Source organism: Lichenostomus cassidix, chromosome 2 (assembly GCF_008360975.1).
Source record: "Lichenostomus cassidix isolate B80296 chromosome 2, HeHo_3.0, whole genome shotgun sequence".
Lineage (NCBI taxonomy): Eukaryota > Metazoa > Chordata > Aves > Passeriformes > Meliphagidae > Lichenostomus > Lichenostomus cassidix.
Window position 1 is genome coordinate 147,144,656 of NC_139482.1, and position 22,108 is coordinate 147,166,763.

General features: G+C 41.0%; 1 protein-coding gene across 1 annotated transcript in view; it reads right to left on the minus strand.

Moving 5' to 3' along the window:
• Positions 1-11,534: 11,534 nt before the first annotated feature.
• Positions 11,535-22,108, minus strand: part of KCNK9 (potassium two pore domain channel subfamily K member 9) — an 82,138-nt gene continuing 71,564 nt past the window's right edge. The window contains exon 2 of the mRNA XM_085053639.1: positions 11,535-12,828. Coding sequence (XP_084909765.1) covers positions 11,987-12,828 — 842 coding nt within the window. The 3' untranslated portion in view covers positions 11,535-11,986. The remainder of the gene's footprint in view (positions 12,829-22,108) is intronic.

The window sequence follows — 22,108 nt, forward strand, 5'->3', positions numbered from 1 at the left end:
AGATGGAAAAAATGGGATTCTTCCCATTAGTGAGATGTTTCTCAAATGTGAAATATTAACTCTGGAAACTTTCACAATCCTTCCATGAGTAGCAGGGTGTGGTGAAGCCTGTGGTGGAGCCTCATCCCCCAGACCACATTATAATCAGAGAAATCAGCTCATTAGGTTTCAGTGCTGATGAACAGCACTTGGGTTGAGCCCCTCTTGAGTTTATCAGAAACATTGTTTGCTCCCAAGAACTTATACTGTCTAATGAGCACTTGGGTTTTTTTTAAATTAACAGCCTTGGAAACACATTTTTTTTCTGAGTAACAACCCAAGTGGGATGATATTTTTGTTGTCAGACTTTCAAAGAAAGCCACTGACCTGAATTGCAGCCAGGATGAAACATTGCTATGACCAAAGCCCAAGACTCTTGTGGTTTGATAAAAACAGCCCAAAGGGAGACCCTTTGAGCTCTCCTGGACCACCAAGGGCTGTGACCAGCATCTCACTGAGGGGACACCTCTCTGACACAGAGAACTCTCAAGTTTACTGTACTTGGGGAATCACTGAACAATGACAGATCCTGATACTCCGCATTCCTCCACCCTTCACCCACTGAGAAGATGCAAAGGCATCTAAAGTGAGTATTGCACTACCTTTGAGGGGAATTTTTCACAGCTACCTTGTACAGGCTTCATTTCTATGTAGATACAAGTGTGCATATGCCATAGCAAATGTGGGAGAAATTCTGCTCTCCTGAATTCTTAAACCCTTTAGATTTGTATGTGAGGCCTGTAAGTAAGTTACTGTCATGGCACAGTAAATCCATGTGACTCCTTTACTGAACTGTTTAACTTAAATTATAAATTAAGTTAAATGTTGTTAAAGTGCTCTTAAGTTTAAGTTAAGTGCTGCTAAGCTTCAATGCTGTAAAGTGCTGCTGGGCTTTTAGGCATATCCCTTTTCATCCTTACCCTTTCTATCCTCTTGTGTTTCCCCCCACCCAACCCCCACATAGATAGTTTTGGGTTTACTTTGGTTTGGATTGATTAACTCTGGATTTTTTTGGTTTGCTTTTCCTCAGTGTGCCTTAATCATTTAATAAGTGGTAGAGCGAACCTTGCCAATGAACTTTGTCATGCTGTCATTCTTATGTTAAACCTTTACTGATAGCTTTGATGGTGATTCTTTAAGTGATCTTAAAACGCTTGCAACAAAACCACATCATAAGGACAAAGTGAGGTCCTGTCCCTGTCTTCCCTTGTGACTTACCTGGATGACAAGAGCAGTACAAGCTGCCCAATGCTCCATCCCAAACAAGGAATCATGTTTGTCCTTCAAGGCAATATCTGCCAGTTAAAATTAGCACTGAGACCCACTTCCCCTCTTTTATCTGGAAGCAATAGATTAATAGTTTTGTGAGCAAAACACTGAACTTCTCAAGTCAGAAGAAGCCATGCTATTTAATTTGGTATTTTAAGATCCTACCCTTTAGCTCCACAAAGTTAAGGTGGGGGAAGTCTCAACAGCTGACTCCAGCCCACTATGCACTGACTCTGCTCTTATGGCTCCCCTAAGGAGTTTATTTTTTATTATTCTGAACTGCAGTCATTTGGGAACAGCACCGGTGGGTATTTGATGAAGGTTCATACTTCACTCTGCACGTACTTTTGTCAAAAAAGCTTTTATTGCAATGCAAAATATCTTCTGTATATGACATCTTTCTGCCCCCCCAACCCCCTTAAATTTAATGAGTAATCCTTTCTGGGTTTGTACATTGTGATTCTTGTGTGTATGTATGAATATATATACATATCTATATATCTATCAATCTATAGATATTATATTAATACAATCATATATAAATCTGGACCTATATCATTTTATATATACACATATCACTGGATATATGTGTGTGTGTGCGTATGCATATACATACATCACATATACACTATATACACATATATGCACACACATACATATCGTATAATCATAAACATCTGTTGGTTGTCAAGGGACTTTTCTTTAACAAAATAAGTTCCATCAGTGGATTTTACTTCTGTAGTGCAATTTTACAGGAAGTTAACATTTCCACATTCAATATAAAAGAAACAATATACATTTGAAAACGTGCCATAGGATTTTTAATGAAAAAATTAGAAAAGTGCATTATTTTACAACACTACAGTAAATGATTCTTTTTTTTTCTCTGTAAAGACATTGTAAAATATATACAGGGTTGCGTAGTGCATTCATTACAAAAAAAAGATGCAATCCCTTGCATAAATTACATATTGTACAGGGGTTCGCTGTCTACTTGGACTTGTAAACATTTGTGTGATACAGTTTTCATTCTTTAAGTAAGCTGCAATACATCTTATTTTCATTTGACTGTTGTTGCATTCTGACTCCAGTACGGCATTCTAAGGCCATGTGTGAAGGCATCCTCTCCCATGACGGAGAAGGCCAGGAAAAGAAATGAAAACACAAAAGAGTCTTTAATTTGGTTCTTTGTAATCAAGTTATCACTGGTTTAATAAATCACATCTTGATGCTTATGACCTGATCGCTCTCCTTTGCTAGGACCGGCTCAACAACTATGTTGAAGTTTAGAGGTCTGAAATGAGCAGAGATAACAGCTTCCAGGAGGTAAATTCCCAGTGCAGTCTCCACAGCCAAGCAGCTCCTCTTTCTAGATGACCATGCCCTTAATGCTCTGTGTGCTGCACAGAAAATGTATCAACCAGGGTAGAAATTTAGAGAGTTTTGCTCTATCTCAGGCTGCTGAGGGCCTTTAGAATGCCGTCAATACACCGTCGGTAAGTCCACATATGCACATTCAAAGAAGTACAAAAATGCACCAAAAAGTGTCAAGAGATCCAAAAGAGACATAGCATCAACACACACTCACAAACACACACATACACGCACGCTTCTTGTCTGAGCAGGAAGGCTCAGTCTCCAAAGTAGGATTCACAATTTAATTTCAACATGTATGTGTGTTTGGAAGAAATCCAAGAATTTCCGTATAAACTCCTCAGGTCCCAAATTGAACACTTTTATCCCTGTTTCTCATAGATGAACAGTTTGTTGAAGTAAGAAATTGCACCTTGAAGAGACAGTATCCACATTCTTTTGGCCTACTGGAAACAACTGTTAAGCCCCCCTCCCTTTCCCCATTGACCTATCCAGCTCCAATTAATTTCCTTTGCCATCGTGTCACTAGGATCAAAAGTTTTACTTGATAGTCCTCAATGGCAACAAACAGCCACACAAATCTTAACAAGCCAAGGGAAGAGGAAAAATAAGGCTTTTTTTTTTTCTTTCTTCCACAGTTCACTCCTGACCTTGCAAAAAAAAAAATTTAAAAAAAGAACAGATGGATTATTGGTTGTATAGCATATTATAGGAAATTTACATTCTGTAAAAGAAAGATAGATTAGGTTTGCATTCTAAAGAACAAGCCATTGCCTCATAATTTCTGCTTATTTCTTAGTTGTCAAAAGTTTTTTAGCAGACAGGACTCTTTCTGAAGTATATATTAGCTTCTTTTTTTCAGACAAGGTCAACCCAACAGTACTCACATATGGTGTGGATTAACCATATCTGTCAAAGTCTAAAAAAGCAGTGTTCAGAGTGGTACCCAAGAAATTACTTAATAAAGCCAACTGCTAGGCTAACTGTCTTAAACCTCTTGTAACCTGGACACTGGGATCCCTCTTTTGTTATGGAGGTGTTACATTTATCCTCCAATATCTGAATAATTTTCCTGTACTAAAAATTAATACAGAAAGTATCTGCCACGACATAAATGCAGCTGAACAGTTGAGAAGAAGGGAAATTGCCATGAGATGATCATTACGTCATGCTGAGCAAACCAGTTGTGTTGGCCAATGGTGACAACACTGGACTCTGCTCTTCCCAAGAGAATAAAATGGGCACAGTATCAACAACCAAAAAGACTTTCTTAGTGCTGCCTCTAACTGCTGTGTCTCTCCAAGTTGGCAATTGAGAAGATATTCTATAAAGGATCTTTTCTAGAAAACATGCACGGCAGTAATGAATTCTTCAAAGAAAAGAGAAGTTGCATGGAAATATCAGTCACCATAGAGCAACTGAATCTTCAATGCTGAAGAAATTAAAAGGAATGTACAGTGAAAAATAAAAACCCCAACTAATTGCATTGCTAAAAGGATCTCATATACATGCCTTTTGCCCCCCTTGGCCAATCTTTTGGGAAGACAGCAGCTGCTAGAGCAATCAGAAGAATTTGGCAAAGTTTTGGTGGTCACAACCACAATGAATTTCTGTGACCTGGCCCCCAGATCCATTTAGATGACTGGAATAATGAAGACAATGAGATGTGCCCACTGCTGCATGCTGAGCAAGAAACTTCAAACCACCTACTTCACCATTCAGAAGGGGTTCTGAGAAGAAGAGCCTCAGATCAGAGAGGTGAGATAAATGTGGTAGATACTTCAAAGGAAGCATTAAAAGAAAGAGCTGTAGATCTATCTGAGGGCATTGCCACCTAAGTTCCATGTCTCGGTTTCTAAGGAGAATGCTGCCCTGAGCTCTTGCCCAGTGTGCAAGTCAGATATCAGCCCAGAATTCAGTGGGAATTGAGAGCCTCACTGCATTGGTGCTGAGCTAAAATCCCTTCCGCAGATACTTCCAACAGCAGCTCCAGTCAACACGTCAGGATGATGCTTGTCAATAGGGCAGCTGAGGCATGACCTCTGTGTCAGAAGTGATATTGTCAAATAGGCCTTTTGGAAACAGTTTTGTAGAGTTGCAGTTTCAGAGTCTGGGAGGCCAAAATCACTTACACAGTCTACTTCAGATAATCTAATTAAACACTGTTATCAGATTAATTATCCTCTGAACAATAATTATTATTAAGGAGCTGCATACCCACTCTGGAGGGAAAGCCAGCAATAATGAATTAGTGTTATTTCTGTAAAGGTCAGTTCTGATGATATTTTGACATGTAGAAGCTGTCCAAACACAGTCAATATGAAGAGGTTTCTTTGCTATATCGTGAACTCCTGAACCCAGCTGGACAAGCTTAGCATTGGCAGTAGAAGGGTTGGTGTAACTGATCTCTTCCATGGAATAGGAGAGGGAAGATGCTCTAGGAGACACAATTTTCCCTACTTTCCCCTCAACATCACTGTTGGTAAGGTGGTCCAACCAACAAAAATCCACTCGACTATGAGTCAGCCATGGTCCATCCCTCCCACACCTCCTGCCACTCCTGCATGGGAGGATGCTGGCAGATGACTTGGAAAATAGACTAAAGCCAAAAGCCATGACTCTTTCTTAATCTGAAACCATGCCATAGACCTTACCAAGAATCTACAGACAACGAGCCAAACCACTGTGGCTCTTTACCTGCTTATATAATTTGTGCTGACCATTTTCCTGGTGGCCTCCTCCCAGACAAACACACTCCAGAGTTCTACTTATAGGTTAATGCATTGCATCCCAGCCAGGGAAGAAACAGATCTCACCGGTCAGGGTTATGCATGTTGCATTTCCTATTTAATTCCCTACATATTGCTTTTAATCAATCTGTAGATTTCCTTTGTCAGTCGTAATTAGAGAGGAACATTTCCTTCCCCAGGGTGTAGTTGTGTAGCATAATGCTTTTCATTAATAGATGAGGGGGCAGAGTACAGAATGTGGTGATCTTGGGCCTGAACATACGTCCATGAAATGGCAAGTTAATGAGTTAATGTCTGGGTGGGAAAGGGGGGAGCAAGTCTGGAGAAAGCCAGAGGGTGGCTGTCTGTGAAATGGATCTCTCTTCTAGCCTCAAGTGTAGTGCTCTGGATACAGCAATTACTGCAAGCTGTTCCACAGGCCAGATAAACAATGAATCAAAGCCAGGATAGTGGTATCAGAACTCATGCATGAGGAAGATGCATTATGGAGCGTAGTTTCAATTATTATATTTGCCAGCTCCACTTGTGAATTCGCCAGCTATGATAAATGTTATCATCCTGTTGTTTGCTCTGCATTTCTCAAAGTGAACTAAAAGACAACGCAGCTTGGAACTGTGAATATTAATTACCAATAAAATTGCAGCATTAATCTTTCCCCCACCACCCTCCCTTTTTTTTTTTCCCAATCTGTTGTGAATGTTAATGCATGGCAGCACTCCTTGCACTGTGAGAGAGCAAGGTGAAGGAGGGCTTTGGGATATTTATTAATTACAATATTCACAGAAGGAGAGACAAATGAAAGCTGAAGGCTCCAGGGATAGTATTTTCAGCCTAAAATTAGCAGGCAGCTTTGAATGACTGAGTTCCATAAAGCAAAATACAGCTGCATAAGTTGTTCAGGTTGACTGTTGGTTTTAGGTCTTACTACTTTCCATTAGGTTTAGGAAAGACTGTTCATGGTAAGCAGTAGTTGGAGGCACTAAAAGAGCATCTAGCAGTAAAAAGAAAAAAGGTTCATATTCCACTCTCAAGAAAAGGGTATAAATCAGGATTAATTGCATGGTACTCAAATCAGTTGGCTTCAGAGGAAGGCCCTGCCCACCCAGGCCTTAGACAAGGACAGAATTTGCTCATGTCCTCTTGCATTTGGGAGCACCAGGAGGAGAAAATATCATCACTAACATATAATATATCCCAGAGACCAGCATAGCTTAGGATGGGCTGGCTGAATAAAATCTTGGTTTCAATGGAGACAGCAGCAAAAACCTGACTAGAGAGTCAGGAACTCCACCAATCTGCTCATCAGCAGAACTTGTACTTGTACAGTGGGGTGAGCCTTGGCTGAGCTGAGGACAGTTAGTCTCCCAGGCTGACTTTACATAGGTGAAAGCACAACAGTCCTGCAGCAACACCTCACAGAAGTTCCAACTGGAAATAACTGAACTACTCCTACTGCTGAGAACAATTTCTTTTTTCCCAACTTTCTTTTTGCCTTCCTACTATTTTTTTTGGGGTGACTGTTCCTTTGCCATATTCATTATATTAATCTTAACGAACTGAAAACTGCATTTTGGCAAAGAGTTTCATCAGTTTTTCATGGTTTTAATTCAGCCTCTGAGCTCAGACTAACTGGCATAAGAGTCCCAGGGCACATTCCATCTGCAATCAATTTCTCTGTGTGCAATGTCATTATTCCATTTGTTTCAATTTTGTTGAGTTGTTATGATAGCTAATCCTTTTTCTACAATTTATCTTGCTGAAGTTCCCAAAATAAAGTTTGATATAAAAGTGAGATGACAGAAGACTTGGCAGAAAGGCATTATTTTCTTTCTCAGTTCTGTGAGTGTTACACATCTCTGGTTGATGAAAGTAGCAATGGTGCGATTCTCATTGTAATTTGTGCAATATTCCAGTCAGTAATAGTGTCTTGTTGAAATATGCATGAAAAGACCATAACATTAGTGTAATGGACACACTCCAACACATCTCTCTCATCTGGCTTCCTCATAAAGATTTTAAATGACTATCTTAATTAGATCTTAATATTAACGGGAATATTACATAAAGCTAAATGAGGACATAAACTTCAGCTGAAAGCTACTTCTACCCAAACCCCTGCCCTCTGGTCTGTACACACCGAAGAGTTTTGGAACATTTTCATGCTCCATCTTGGTTCCACTGACTACTCCTTTTTAAGCTTTTAGCAACAAATCTAGCTTTTTTCCCCCTTAACAAAACCTTTCAAATGTGTCAGAGAAAAACAAGGAATTACCTTGCTTAGGTTCACAGTAATCTTGATTACTGCCCTGGCATTTCATTGATCAAAGCACTAGGGAACTAATGAGAAAATGTACAATACAGTAGATTAACTTGGTCACTTCCCTCTTTTCTTTTTATTTTTTCTGATTTTTTTTTAATAATATCTATTTCATCCTAATTAGCTGTTACAGAGAGTTCAAAGAGAAGTCTTTCGCTGAAGGTCATTGCACTTCTTCTCCATTCATTAACAACCAAGAAGCTATTGTGGACTCTCGAAAGAACATTGAAAAACCCCTTCTAGGGCTGTCCCACTACAGACATCCCTGTAAAGCAGGTGCATGTAAAAAGATCTGGTAAAACACTGCCAGTAAATCAGTCAGGATCTCCCTCACACAGTAATGAAGACCAAGTGGAGACTTGTGCCTGCATTGTTCTCTGAAGTTTCCTCTTGTTTCCATATCACAGCATGCTCAGTCAAAGCTATTTTGGTGCTTCACTGATCAAACTGATTTTTCCCTTTGATGATAATATGAAATATTATAGGATAATAGGGTTGTTATATAATCAAAGTCGACAGCAGGGAGCTAAATTTGTGTTGTTTTGATGAAGAGCACATTAGTGTGACATAAATAGACTAATCTGATTTATTATTATTATTTCTAATGCTTAATAATAGGGAAGGGTAGGGGAAATGAGACTCTGGGGAATGAGAGTGCATCACAAAGTGATAGCAGACGTTAGGATGTCTAGTCATAAGCAGCACCACTACTACCTGCTTGTAGCTGAATTTCAAAAAATCAAGAAGCAAGTGAGAGAAATTGTTCTGAAAGAAATAATGTCTGAAGACATTCTTATTATCCTGAAGAGGAATAAACCAAACAATGTACTGGTGACAATACTCTGAAAAGCAGTGTTGTGAGAAGAAAACACATAGGGCAATAAGAAGTCGGAGACAGAACTGACAAAAGTCATCTCATCTTTCACTGACTGACTTTTCATGTTTAACAGAAAAGCTGGGATTAACCTTGGACAAAAGCTTCCCTTTCATGATACTGTGTTTTCCAGTTCCAGACAGCCCAAGCCTTTATTCACACATCAGTCAAGAACCATGAAAACAACTTAAGAGAGAGGCAGATTTTGCCTGGAGTGCTGATGTGCATACATGAGAGTTCTCATGTCTGGCTGCTCACAAAACAAAGTCCTGCAAGAGTTTCCCTGCAAAGGAAACATCCTGCCACTTTAAAATCCCATGTGTGGCAAAAATACAGGTTGGACAGAATTGTGGGCTCTTCATCCATAAAATAAAATAAATAAACTTACTTGAAAATCCCAAGAAGATACATTCAAGTGAAACACTTTCCCACATACACACTCATTATAGCTTTTAAATTTAAAAGTATGGCTACGGACATCTACTCTGGCTCCTTCATATCCATATACACAGATTTCTTCAACTACATCTACAAACTTCAACTAAGCTAAAGCAGAGCTACTAAAAGCCATTGAGTTTTAATGTAAAGACTCTAAGTGGCAGATAACCCATGACATGCTGAGGTAAGTTCTCCCCTGGTTAAATACCCCACGTATTAAAACTTACTCTTCATTTATGGTTTCAAAGGGAAGATTTAACAAAAAATCAGCTAGAGTATGTAAAGTTTTCAACTTCTCCAGTTCAACATGTTTTATAGGACATTTAAAGATTGTTTTTATATGCAGCAGAAATTATAATTTCTTCTTTTCTTAAAGGAAAAGGGAGAAAAAAAATCTGAACAACATTTTATAAGATGCAACTGCTTTTTCCTTTTTAAAGTTTTGGCTAAAAGTCCTGTTACCAAAATTCTCCTTTGCCAGGCACAGAATTCCACTCGAATTCTGCAAAACCCCTAACTTTTCCTGCTTCTCTCCAGGGTCAAATACACCCAGCAGCTGTATATTATACAGATGTGCATTTCCAGGCATAATTTTTCTTATCTCCATAGCAGGAAAAGAGACCTACATTTATTTGCACTGCTTGGATAACACAAGCAAAGATGAAAAAAAGTGAATTTGGAGAGCACTGTGAACCCTATAGGCTACTGCCAGGGGAAGCAGTTTCTAGTTGTCAAACACTGAGGTGGTTTAAAACATCCTGAAACTGCTTTTTCAGGTATTCTTGCTTCGATCCTGCTGCCATCAGCGTTTGCCCTAGCTAGGACATGGTCCTGGCAGCACAGCATCAATGCACCCAGCACCCCACACATTACTCAGAAAAAGTCCATCCTCATCCATCCTCATTAAGAATCCTGTTAGTTCTTCACTGATCTTAATGAAGGATTTCATGCCACAGCAATTTCTAAACCCAAAGGAAGCTGTGTAAGGGAGTCAAAGTCATGGATAACTTGCTTTTCATTTGCTTACTGAAAGGCAGATGTGGAGAACATGAGCATATTTGATGGTTAATAATTTAAAGCCAAGGAGAAGACAACAGAGGAGGAATGACATTCCTTATTTCTCCCTATTAATGTTCTTTATAGATGCCTCTTTGAGAGGATATCAACATCCATCAGCACACAGAGCTCAGAGCTGGGCCCACCCCATCTAGTTTTAAGGGTAAAAAAAAAGGATTATTGCTTTTACACTGAGAGCACAAAATGGTAAAATCAGCGGGAGGTGATTAGTGCCAAAAAGAAATGGGTTTTGTATGGCAATTAACATGGAAAGTGATTTAAAATAATTAAATCAGAGACAAAGGTGCAGGTTCATAAAACTCCCAGTCCTACCCTTGTAAAATCAAAGATAAATCTCCAAAAGCACTAAATCCCATGTAAGCATTGAAAATTCCTATTCTCTTAAAAGGGAGCTGGATTAGGCCTCTAATTCAGTTCTGTAAAGTCTGTTTGGTCCAGATGAACAACTGAGAGATGGACAATGTCCAAGGAACAAATCTATGACATGGTCTCAACATCCTCCACTACAACTTGCCAACACAACTGCTCCCACTGTTACCCTCCAAACAATGGAGTAAAGCTATTTTTACCCAGTACTGCTAAAAGCATTTTGCCTTTGCCTAGCAGAAAAAGCAATATCACATCTAATCTCACAAGTTCCCAGTGAGCCAAACATAAGATACTGTCCCTTGAATTCTTCCTGAGACCAACAAAGGCTTTCCATTATTTACAAATCAAAAGCATTTAGAGACAATCATCTTTGTTTTCTTATTTAAAACAAGGAATGCCCTGTCACTATTATATAAGAAAAAATATACATCCTCCTATTTATACCCATCTTAACCAAGCATTCCAAAAAATATAATTCCTATTCATGCAGGTAATTACTGCACAAAATAATAATAATAATAATAATAATAATAATAATAATAATAATATTAATAATAATAATAATAATTTATAAAGAAAATAAAAATAACAAAATACCCTCTCTTGTTCCAACAATTCTCCCAATTTATCTTTGAAATCCGGTTTGCAAGTTGTTGGAACAGTTGAAAATAATAAAAATAAATATAGTTAAATTAATATGATTATTTGCTTTTGATTATTAATTCCATTGCTAGTTTTTCTTGTGTTTTTATTATGCATACCAGTTTTACAAAGTGCATGCTTTATTTTTTTTTTAAATTTTGAACTGGCAAGCTAAAATGATCCATCTTTTCCTGCCTTTTTTTTTTAATGTTAATACAATCTAAGATCTAGCATTAAAAAATTTACCATGATACACCTGGTATATTGACTGCCTATGGCGCATGCTTGTCTTGGCAAAAAAAAAAACCGAAAACCAAAACAAATTGGCTCCCCTCCCACCCTCCCTGCTCTTTTTGGAAGCAACCAAAAAAAAAAAGCAGGCTGGAACACAACTGCTTCAAGGGCAAAAGGAAAAATAATACCTGATGCTTTTAATTTTTGTCGCATGGCACTGGTTGTGGAATTGCACACTCACACACACACACGGACCCAGCACACACACAGGAACACACACACTGCAACCTGCTTGTGAGGAATAAAGTTTGTTAGGTCAGGAGTGCCAGTGGCACATGAAGGCTCCCAGCTGTGTGTGCAACTTTGGATTTGGTACCCACTTCACGTCACCTTGAATCCTCTGACATCCACCAAGGGGGTAATGTAAGGCATACTTTGCTGGAACAGTAATAATCCATGCTTCATGCTCAAGAGCTGAGTCTCAGAGGAGGACTGGCTTGCTCTGCTCTCATTGGCCTCGCTCCATCTCACTCATGGAACAAAAAACCCGAAACAACAAAGAAATGGGAAAAAACAAGGAAAGCAAAATAAGACAAATCCCTTTTAAATGGACTTTCGCCGTTTCATCAGCCTGTGGTTATCTGTAAAGCTGTGCAACCCAGGTGAGATGGAGCTGACAGGAGATGGGAAAAGGCTGTTTTTTAATGTGCTTGGCGAGATCTCCTCTATCTTGTAAGAGATGGAGTGAAAGTACTGGGGGTTCAGCTTCGAGCTGAACGAATTTTGGTGGGACACCACCCGGCTGGTGTACTCATGGGACCTGTAACACATGCAGGAACAAACTGACTGAAGGTCTGTTACTTCGGCCTTGTACCGCGGCCGACCATGCTGGGAGTCCTCTTGGATGTGGATAATCATGCTGTTGCGGTTCCCTGCCAGGGACGCCCTTTCCTCGGCATCCCTCCTCTCGTCCTCGCTGTTCATGGTCAAGAACCTGAGAACAACCAGATTTAGAAATGCCCCGATGACTGTCAACCCCACTAGAATGTACATAAAGCTAAAAGCCACGTAGAGAGGCTTCTTTTGGAGGGCCCCTTTGGTCTGCAGGGCCACATAGTCTCCAAACCCTATCGTAGTCAATGTTATAAAGCAGTAATAGTAAGCATGGAAAAAGCTCCATTCCTCGTACTGGGAAAAGGCTGCTGCTCCAATGCAGAGTGTCCCCATGCAGGAGAAGAAACCCACAGTGACCATGTTCTCCATGGAGACCTCGGTGCTCCTCATGCCACAGCATTTTTTGATGCGTTTCAAGAGGTACTTGACGAAGGTGTTCATGCGCTCGCCCAGGCTCTGGAACATGACGAGTGTCAGTGGGATCCCCAGGACTGCGTAGAACATGCAAAAGGCCTTCCCTGCGTCTGTCCCTGGGGCAGCATGTCCATAACCTGGCAGGGGAATGGAAACACAGCACAGTCAGCAAGGCAGGTAATGGCCACAGTTCCTCTGTCACGCAATCCACGTGGATCACTCAGATCCAAAGCTGCAGGAGCACTGCAGTCACACCATTTTCCCTTATCTCCTCACCCATGCAGTGTGTCTGAAGTAAATAAAGCACAGAACAACAAAGCTGTTCATACAGGAGTGGGAAAGGTGAAAGAATGGGCAATCCGTTCTACCTCAAATTATGTTCAGTCTCCAAAACAAGATTATATCACCTTAATGAACTGAAGAAATTTCATGTCTGTCCAGTGTCACATGCAATAGTGGAAGCTTTGGAAACAGATGGACTTTCCCAGAGTGTTTTTGGGGAGTAGTTGGTGTTGCCCTGTCCAAAACCAGAGTATAGTGATGGCCTCCAAATTCTATGTCTGCTGACAGCATGGAGTTAACATCCAGATCCACCAGCCAAAGAAATTCCTTTTCAAACTCTTCCATACCAAATAAGCCTTCCTGGACAACGTATGAAAGTCACTCATCACTGGAACACCAGCAGCGGAATTTAGGTGTTTGAAGCCTCTTTTATCTTTACTTACTGAAGAATAAACAATTTACCAGCTTGTGCCAGAGTTTTACAACTTTGACAGTTAGTATGGCAAAGGCAATTTCATCAGGATGTTAAACTAATCCAGGACAGAGGAAATGTACCACATTTCACAGCAGTTTTCAGATGATAAAATCATGGCTAAGCCTTTATTCTAAATCATACCATACGTGGAGGGCTGTTTTGAAATTATAATCTCACTTTTTCACATTACAGTGCTTTAAAAATCTACATTACTTAGAGCTGAGATTTTAAGATACTGTACCAAAGTCTCCAAAATGGGATGGCTGGGACCCACCTGGCCATAGTATGCTTTCACAATGCAGGTGCCACTATCTAGAGTCCCTTTAAAGTCAGTGAGCAGAAATATGCACTTCACAAGGGCAGTTCCTGTCATGTACACAGGTGTCTAAAACAAGTCAATGAGTTACTCTCAAGAGACACCTATTTCTCTGCAATCATTATAATAAAAGTCTTGGGACAGAACTCAGTTCAAAAAGAATATACTTACATTTATGTATCTGCATGTGTTCTATGTGTCCAAACTCACATGATAGTCAACAAAAACTCTATGAAAATGGGCAGTAGTGAGTTATTTAACTAACCATCCCAAGTCTGGCAAGATGAAACAACAGTTTTGACTGTTCATTGATCATATTCATTAGGTCCCCATTAGACTGACTAGACATCTGTTGGCTGCAGAAGAATTTAGACACCTACAGCACTGGCAGATAGCTTACCTGCAAGCAGCCAAATGAGGATATCCTAATCACCACAGTCACCTTCAGTGACTGTCCCCAGTGTAGATGCCTGCACTGTAGAATTGAGGGTTTAAATCAGTTGATCAGAAAGAGTCATCTGGCTTTATACCAGACCCCTGAGATATCAGGATACCCACAGATGGCTGGCAGATAAAGCACAGGGCATTCAGCAGACCTAGACTCTTACAGATCTGAAGCTGGAGGACAAACCTGACCTGAGATACCACTGAGGCAAGACCACTGAGGAGCCCTGCCCATCACCTTTAGACTCAGGTCATGGACCTGCTGCTCTTAATTTGTCAAATCCTTTTTGAAACTGTTGACACTGCACACCTCCTCAGTCTCCTGTGGCAACGAATTCCAGAAGCTCACTATTTGCTATGTAAAAAAAGTACATTTTAATTTCAAGGATATCTCCTGGTTTCAGCTAGAACGTCTTGGTTACAATATTGAAGTTCTAAATCTTCCTTATCTAACACCCTCATGTTTTCAGCTAAACTCAGCTTTATCTCTGCTCTCAGGTTTTTTTCTGTCTAAACTGAAGCCATAGCCTTTTTAACTCTAGCAGAAGTCACATTTTCTTGTTAATTTCCATGTCCTTCTGTGGACCTTCTGTAGCTCTGCCACACCACAATTGAGTGCAGAAACCAGAACTCTGCCTTCTCCTCAGGATGGGAATGCATCTCAGAGTCTGCACTTTTACTAGAACTAAAATATGAACAGCAGGCAACCTTCAAAATGTAAAGCAAGAGGGGACAAGGAAAATAAAACAAGAAAACCAGCAAAAAACAACAGGTTTATTCCTAGGGCAGTTGGTAGTTGATGGATGGGGTGAAAAAACTAGTTTACAAAAGAAGAACGAAACTCAAAATAAAAAGTTCCTTTCCAGGTTATTATGGAAATAGATTCACCTGTTGTATTGAGCCAGGTAGCCTGTTCATCATAAAAAGCAGTTTCCAAATTACCTGGAAAAGGAAGTGTCTTCACCAGATTGATGCTGGGTTAGTTCCACCTGACCGTCCCTCAATAAAGGCTGTAATTGCCTCTCATTACTAAGATCAGCTTTTGAACTACAGGGGTGTTAATTAAACCAGGGACGTCTTCCCATTTTATAGCTTTAGTTACAGATGATAAAGAGAAGGAAAGCTTCAGAAAATGTGATTTTTCCAGATGGTTGCAGAGATGGCAGTTGGTGGAAACAACTTTTACTTTGGGTTCTAAAAAAAAAATGTTTGGGGTGAAAAGAGGTTTCTTTTGATCTCACTGTATCCTTCTCAATAAAGATATCCCCAGAAACAGTTCAGAGAGATCATAAAACATTAATATTATATGCTTACACACTATCTCAGTTGAATTTCCAAGTTTTGTCACAGACTTTGTAATTATGTATCCCATAAGATAGGAATATATCCATATCCCTCTTTTACAGACAGGGTAGCACAGACACCAGCAGGCTTTAATTTTCCCCCAGTTCACACAGGTAGATAGAATATCCAGAAATTCTGACTTCCATTCCACCCCAAGTCATGTTCACATTCCACAATATCAGACAAATGTCTCTTGTTGTATTTTCACCATGAATCTGAGGTAAAGAAAGGACTTTATTCACTAAGCTGGAATAAGACTTTACAAATAGATTAGCACGTAGGGGATCAGAGTCACATATTTATCCTACACAACATGACTTTAGGGAATAGACCCCTTAGCCATTGCCTTTGACACTCTGAAATGTGTGGTGTCAAAATACACCCATACAGACTTAACTCTCCATTACTGACGCACTAGAGAATCTCTCCAGCAAAATACAGAGTAATGCATGGAAAGCAAACTGCAGCAGTGCTTGCTCTCTGAAATTCAGTGTTTTTCAAATCTGAAACAAACCACTGTCTTAACACAGAGACTGCCTTTGGAAAAAAGGGGAAGGTCAATAATTGCCAGAGGAGGAAGGGCACAAAGGATCATTAATGCTGGAAAAGGATGCAGGTTACTGAGCCACTTTCCAAGCAGTTGGGTTTTACTTGCATTAAGTAAAGCCAGAAGCAGAAACAACTGCCTTGGTAGCAGATTCCATCAACCAAAATTCTTCCTGGTTTCCTCTAGAGGAATATCACTGCCTTTCATCAGAGTATAAGGAGATGACTTTGTGTCGTCCATAAGAAACACAAGGCTTAAAGAGAAATAGAAAGGGTAAGGATGACATCAGGGTGTCTCTCTCTTCTGTACTGAAGAAGAAATATCAAACAGAAGACCTGACTACTGGGTACAGGAAATACATCCCTCAACAAGCCACAGAGCTGAGATAACAGTGAGGAAGGTATAGATGGACCTTTACATGGACCACACCTAAGTAAACACTGCCTATCCTACTCTAGTACAGTAAGTGGTTTGCTGAGGACCCACAATATTGCAGGCAGTTTTGGCTGATGTTTAATGAGATATCATTTGAATGATCAAGGAAAGTCTAAATTACTCTCACCCTGATTGGAAGCAATGTCATTATTGCTCTCCCTCATTTTCATAACCTTTCTTTAGGGTTTCTGCTTAGGCTTTCAAGACAGAGCTCATCTGGGTTGGCACCAAGAAGAATAGCTTGGCACCAAGAAATGTCATGTTTCAGTGTTATTGCAGTTCTGGACTGTGGAGCACCAATACACCACAAAAGCTGTGAGCTTCCTGTCATGGAACAGCTGGGATACCAATCAGAACTGCAGGAAGGCGTAGACAAGGGAAGAAAAGAATCACACTGTGAGGGCTGGCACCAACTGAGTACCCTGCTGGGGTCTTCCTGCCTTTTCTTTTTCCAGGCCTTCTCCATTCTCTGATGGAAAACTATCAAAGATCATGTGAACCTACATGTAATTCTAGGAGAAAAAATGAATGCTATTTTCTTGTTTGCCAGAGTGTAGCTACGAAGGTCTGAGGAAAACCCACTTAAAACCTTTGTCAAAGCTTATATTTCTATGGGGACTTTCAGGTGAGACACAGAGAGAAACTACTCATTACAGTCTCTGTGAGGTCTAGCTGTGGGGACAACATCAGTATGTTTCTCTGGGTTGTAAAGACACATTGTGCTGGGGTAGCAGCCTACAACCAAAATGTGCAGAAGAATAGGCAGCACAGCTACCCTGAATCCAACAGTGACCACAGGCAGATGGCTGAGGAAAAGCATAGGAATGCTATAACTACATGTGAGTTTTCCCCCAAGAATTCACGTACCCAGATTCATTATTTGGTGCTCAGGGATTTCCTAAGCCAGGTTTTGCTGGCATTAGTAACACACAAAGGATTTCTCTTCCATGAGCTTGGTCATTCTAACTTCAATACATTTGAACTTTCTGCACCTGCAACATCCTGAGGCAAGAAGGTTCATAGATAACCATGTGTTCTTTTAAAAAATTACCATTATTCCTTTACTCCCCTTTCACTATTATCATCTGATGGCAATGGTATCTCCTCCTCTTTGGAAGACACCAGGAACAATTGTTCCAAATTCCCCTTCTTTGTGCCACTCATGATTTTACAGACATTTTATCAACAAAAATGCCATGTTGTATTCAGGCCCTAAGCAAGTATCTCTGGCACTCTGCAGTATCATGTGGGCAGAGCAGCTTGCTTAGATCTACATCAGTGAATTTTGCACCACACTCAGCTGCAGGGTACAGACAGGTCCATAACCTCTGCCTTCTTTTCCAACAAAAATTCCCTGGAATAACACTTTGCTTCTGGGGCAAAAAGGGTCTTAAACAAATTCATGCTATTACAATGATATAGACGGCCCAGAATAAGTAAATCCATAACAAAAAGAAAATGTTATGGGAAAAATTCCTGAATACTTTCAGTGTGCTGCATCTACACAGTAACCATCTCCAACTCTGCAAGGAAATATCTACTCTAGCAAACTAAACTGGGTTCAAGTTCTTCCAGGGGAGCTTTAGGTTATATATTAGGAATATTTTTTCATGGAAACAGATGTGAAGTATTGGAAGAGATTGCCCAGGGAAGCAGTGGAGTGTTCAAAAAACATGGGAATTTGGCACTTGAGGACACAGTTTAATGGTGAGCACCATGCTGGTGCTGGGTTAACTGTTGGACTTGATGATCTTAAGCATCTTTTTCCGCCCTTAATGATTCTGTGATTCTAAGGATGAATTTCACCACCAGCCCATGGTTGCCCACTCTTAAACAGCACAGCTCCCATTATGGCTTCCCCAGAATAGCCAGCACTGTCCTAGGCAAAGTCCATGCCTGGTCCACACATGGAGGTTAGCACTGCAAATAAAAACCCTTCTGGGGCAGTAAGTGTGTTTATCTATTGCTGCCACTCGGTGTGTCATTCCTGTGGCCTCTGTGTTCTACAACACACAGGTCCTGCTTTACTCAGTAGCACAGACAGAGCCTGCATGGGTATTCTGTGTTTTTCTCTGTTGGGCCCTGTCAGACACTGAGAGAGGTTTGTCTCTAGATGTGCATTGATAGCAGGCCAAGCACATGGCCAGTGTTAAAAAATAAAAACCAACTGTGGCAGTGGTGAGTTAGTTCAGGTCGTGCTCAGGCCAGAGTGTATCTGCAGAGCAGCTAAGCCTCATTCACGTTCACATTCAGTGGACAACAAGTCTTAGATGTCTGGAATCTCAAAGCAATTCTCTACATTATTCATGAGGGATGTTTTATTTCTCTTAGGAGGAGGTTTCTCCCCTCATTCATCTACACATCATTCATCCCTGTGATGGGCATTTGGGCCAGGCTGTCTCTGACAACAGTCTCCGGAAAGGAATTAACCTCCCCGTCCTGTGACTCAAACCCTTCTTACTCATGCTGGCAGCAGCCCAGGCCAGGAGATAATGAAGAGAGCATAATGGCACCTGTTCTTCAGATGGGCAAGCGTAATTCAGACTAAAACATCTTCCTGATGTCACACACTTCACTTCAGAGGTTCATCTACGTCACAGAAACCGCCACAAGGATCAGGCTGTCTCTCCGCTGGATCTGCTGCTTGGGCTTTCAGCTTTCAGCAGGGAGGAGAAACAACGTGGCCTTTGTGGAGCAGATGAAGGAGGTTTTCAGGAGGGATCAGGGAGATTCTTTAACTAACTAACTGGTAGTCACTCATTTACCAGGACAAAGACTTTCTCCTGTAAGGAAATCAAGAGCTGCTGTCACCTGGATGAAAGCTGCTGTGTAACTACACCAACCTCCTGGCATGTGGGCACTGCTGACTGTTCCCTCTTCTCTCTCCCACGTCTGGCCTCTCCCTGAATCCTGCTGCCTTTCTCCTCAAAAATCTCCAGGACCTCTTTTTTCTTTTATTTGCTCATCAGTTGGTCTTCCTGCAGCACTTCAGCTGAAAAATCTCTCTTAGTTTTGCACATCCCCTTCCCTCCTCAGGACATCCTCCCCTTCCATTCTCAAAGGTCAGTCTCTAATGTCATGATAAAGCATGGCACATGTCTCCCTACAGAAATACATAGCAATACCTGATAATATTATCTCCTGTTGTGAAGACAGAGGTATCATAAAGGAAGAAAGAGAATCTGGCATACCCAGATGCAACCTCACATCCTAAATCTCTCAACCAGCTTGTCATGGCCTCTCATCCTGGCTCATCCCTACTCTGTCACTACTGCTTCATGTCCTGGCTGCAGAAGTAAGGTCATGCCACCTTGGAAATTGCACTCACTGCTTTGCTTTGTATCAAGACCTGCAGAAGATCTCCTGTTCTGGGTAGCAGGGATGTAGCAGGTTTCCATTGATTTCTTCTCCCCACCACAAGCACAGAATTCTTTTCTTCTTCATCTTGAAATCAAAGTTCCAAGATACTCAGGGAAAACAGCATCAAAAGCAGCTCTGATGGGAGAGGCAGGCATACACAGAGGCACAGGAGATGTGCAGCAAGGAAATGAGGAGAAGTGGCTTCTCTGTGATCTGCTGAGCAGCAGATGAAGACAGCCAAAGCCAGACTTGCAGGAGGAAGGCCACTCATGCACATCATGAGTCAGGACAGTGTTTGGCCTCAGGAATTTCAGGACTCATTCAAAACCACTGATATGATTGATAACTACTGCTGCCACTCATTCCTCTGTCTCATTTCCTCACTCCCTCTACTAGTCTAGTCTGCAGCCATCCTACATTATCTCCTTCCTTATGGAACCTGAACCTTCCACTCTGGAGCATTACTAAAAGCAACTTTTTCCCATAGCTTCTCTTCCAGCCACACCAAATTGCAGTAAATCCTGGCATGGTGAATGTTCTGCATCACCCAAAATGCCTGTTGGCATCAATTCCAAACCCTGACCATTATCAGATGTGGCTAAACCATGTCCCACTGGAAGATTTAACCACAGGAAAAATACCAAGAGTGCTTGGGCAACTGGTTAAGAACACAGCCCTGAATTCTTACAGCCTTGATGGACCAAGAGCTGAGGCCATCAGCTGTGACAGCATTCGCAGTAGTCCTCTTGTGGGTGTGCTTGGGAAGGCAGTTTGTTTCTCACACTACCTTAAATTACAGGGATCCAAAGGTAGCAATTTAGTTAAACACAGCCGTGCTCATTTCTGATTCAGGGTGAGACTTAGGGCTTCAGGTTTGGCTGGATTCAGCTGGGGATCACATGCAATAGAGGCAGAAGTTCCCTGCAAGAAGTTGACCCTCTGGAGGAGATTTTCTTAGGATTTTTAGAGGTTCAAACATGTCCCAGTCCCTGTAAGGCTCTCAGTAAGGTCATGTTCATGGGCCATGTTGGAAAATTGTTTTTCAGAGGTTCTCAGACTGCTTAGACTGGACCTTCCTCCTCCTTCCCTTCCTGGATTCCACTGCTAGCCTGTGGCCTTTCCTCTTCCCTGTTGGATGCCTCCCTGGGGAGGTGAGGACACAAATCTATTCAGTTCCTTGGGGTGGAGTGGCTGGAGGTGCTGCTTATTCAGTCACATTCCTGTCAGAGGCTTGTGCCCACAAAGTTTCCACATTCCCCCAGGTGGGGAGACCTGGGGGCTTCTTTGCTTCCCCTGGAACAGATATTGTATTCCTCCTGGACTTAAACCCCAGCAGGACACAGCTGCTCTGTTTTGAGACCTATTGCTTCTGCATAATGCAAAAATATAGATGAGGTCCCATTTGGCCCTTTCAAATACCCACTGGCTTATGGCTGTAAGAAATAGGTTTACAAGTTAGAACCAAAGCATAAAAAACCTTCTTTTTTCTAATTAGTTCAGGGCTTTTTCTCATTTCTTGGTAAGGATGAGCCATCTATATCCGTATCCCTGCCCATCTGTTTTCCTCCACAATAACTTTGAAGCTGCTCACCAATTTCCACCACTTAGAAGAAACTGTAATGTGAACTTGATAGTGATCTGTTCTGCTGGGCCTGCCATCTGGCCAATCTGTGAATACACATAAAAGGGCCTAAAAATCAACACACACATTGTGCAGGCTCAGCTGCAGTTGGGATCAGCTCCTTCTCTGGCCAGTCACTGGAAAGAAAAAGGAGCTGGAGGTCCTGCAAGGTGGGGTGAGATGTAGAGGCATGGGAGAGAACTGCAGGAATATCTCCATCACCTTATAAAACAGCCTGTGATGGAATATCTGCCTGCAAGGATGAAGATGCAAATCAGTGTTTGAGAACTGGGGATGTTTCTGAGTTCACAGGAAACTGTTCACAGGCTTGACTACTGCTGCTGCTCAAGGAACAACTTGTTTCTAGTAAAAGAGAAAATTTTAAAAACCTTTCTTAAAAAAAAAAACAAACAAAATATTTGAGACTTCTGTGTTTGAATGTGAATTTTTTTTCTGTGTAAAATTTACACTGTAAAGGGTTTTACTAAAAGAGTAAATGAGGGGAAGTGAAAAACTTCAAATGGCCACATGAAATCACTATTTTCCTGCTCATCTATCTGACACAGAAGACCTGATTATCTCAAACCTCCTCT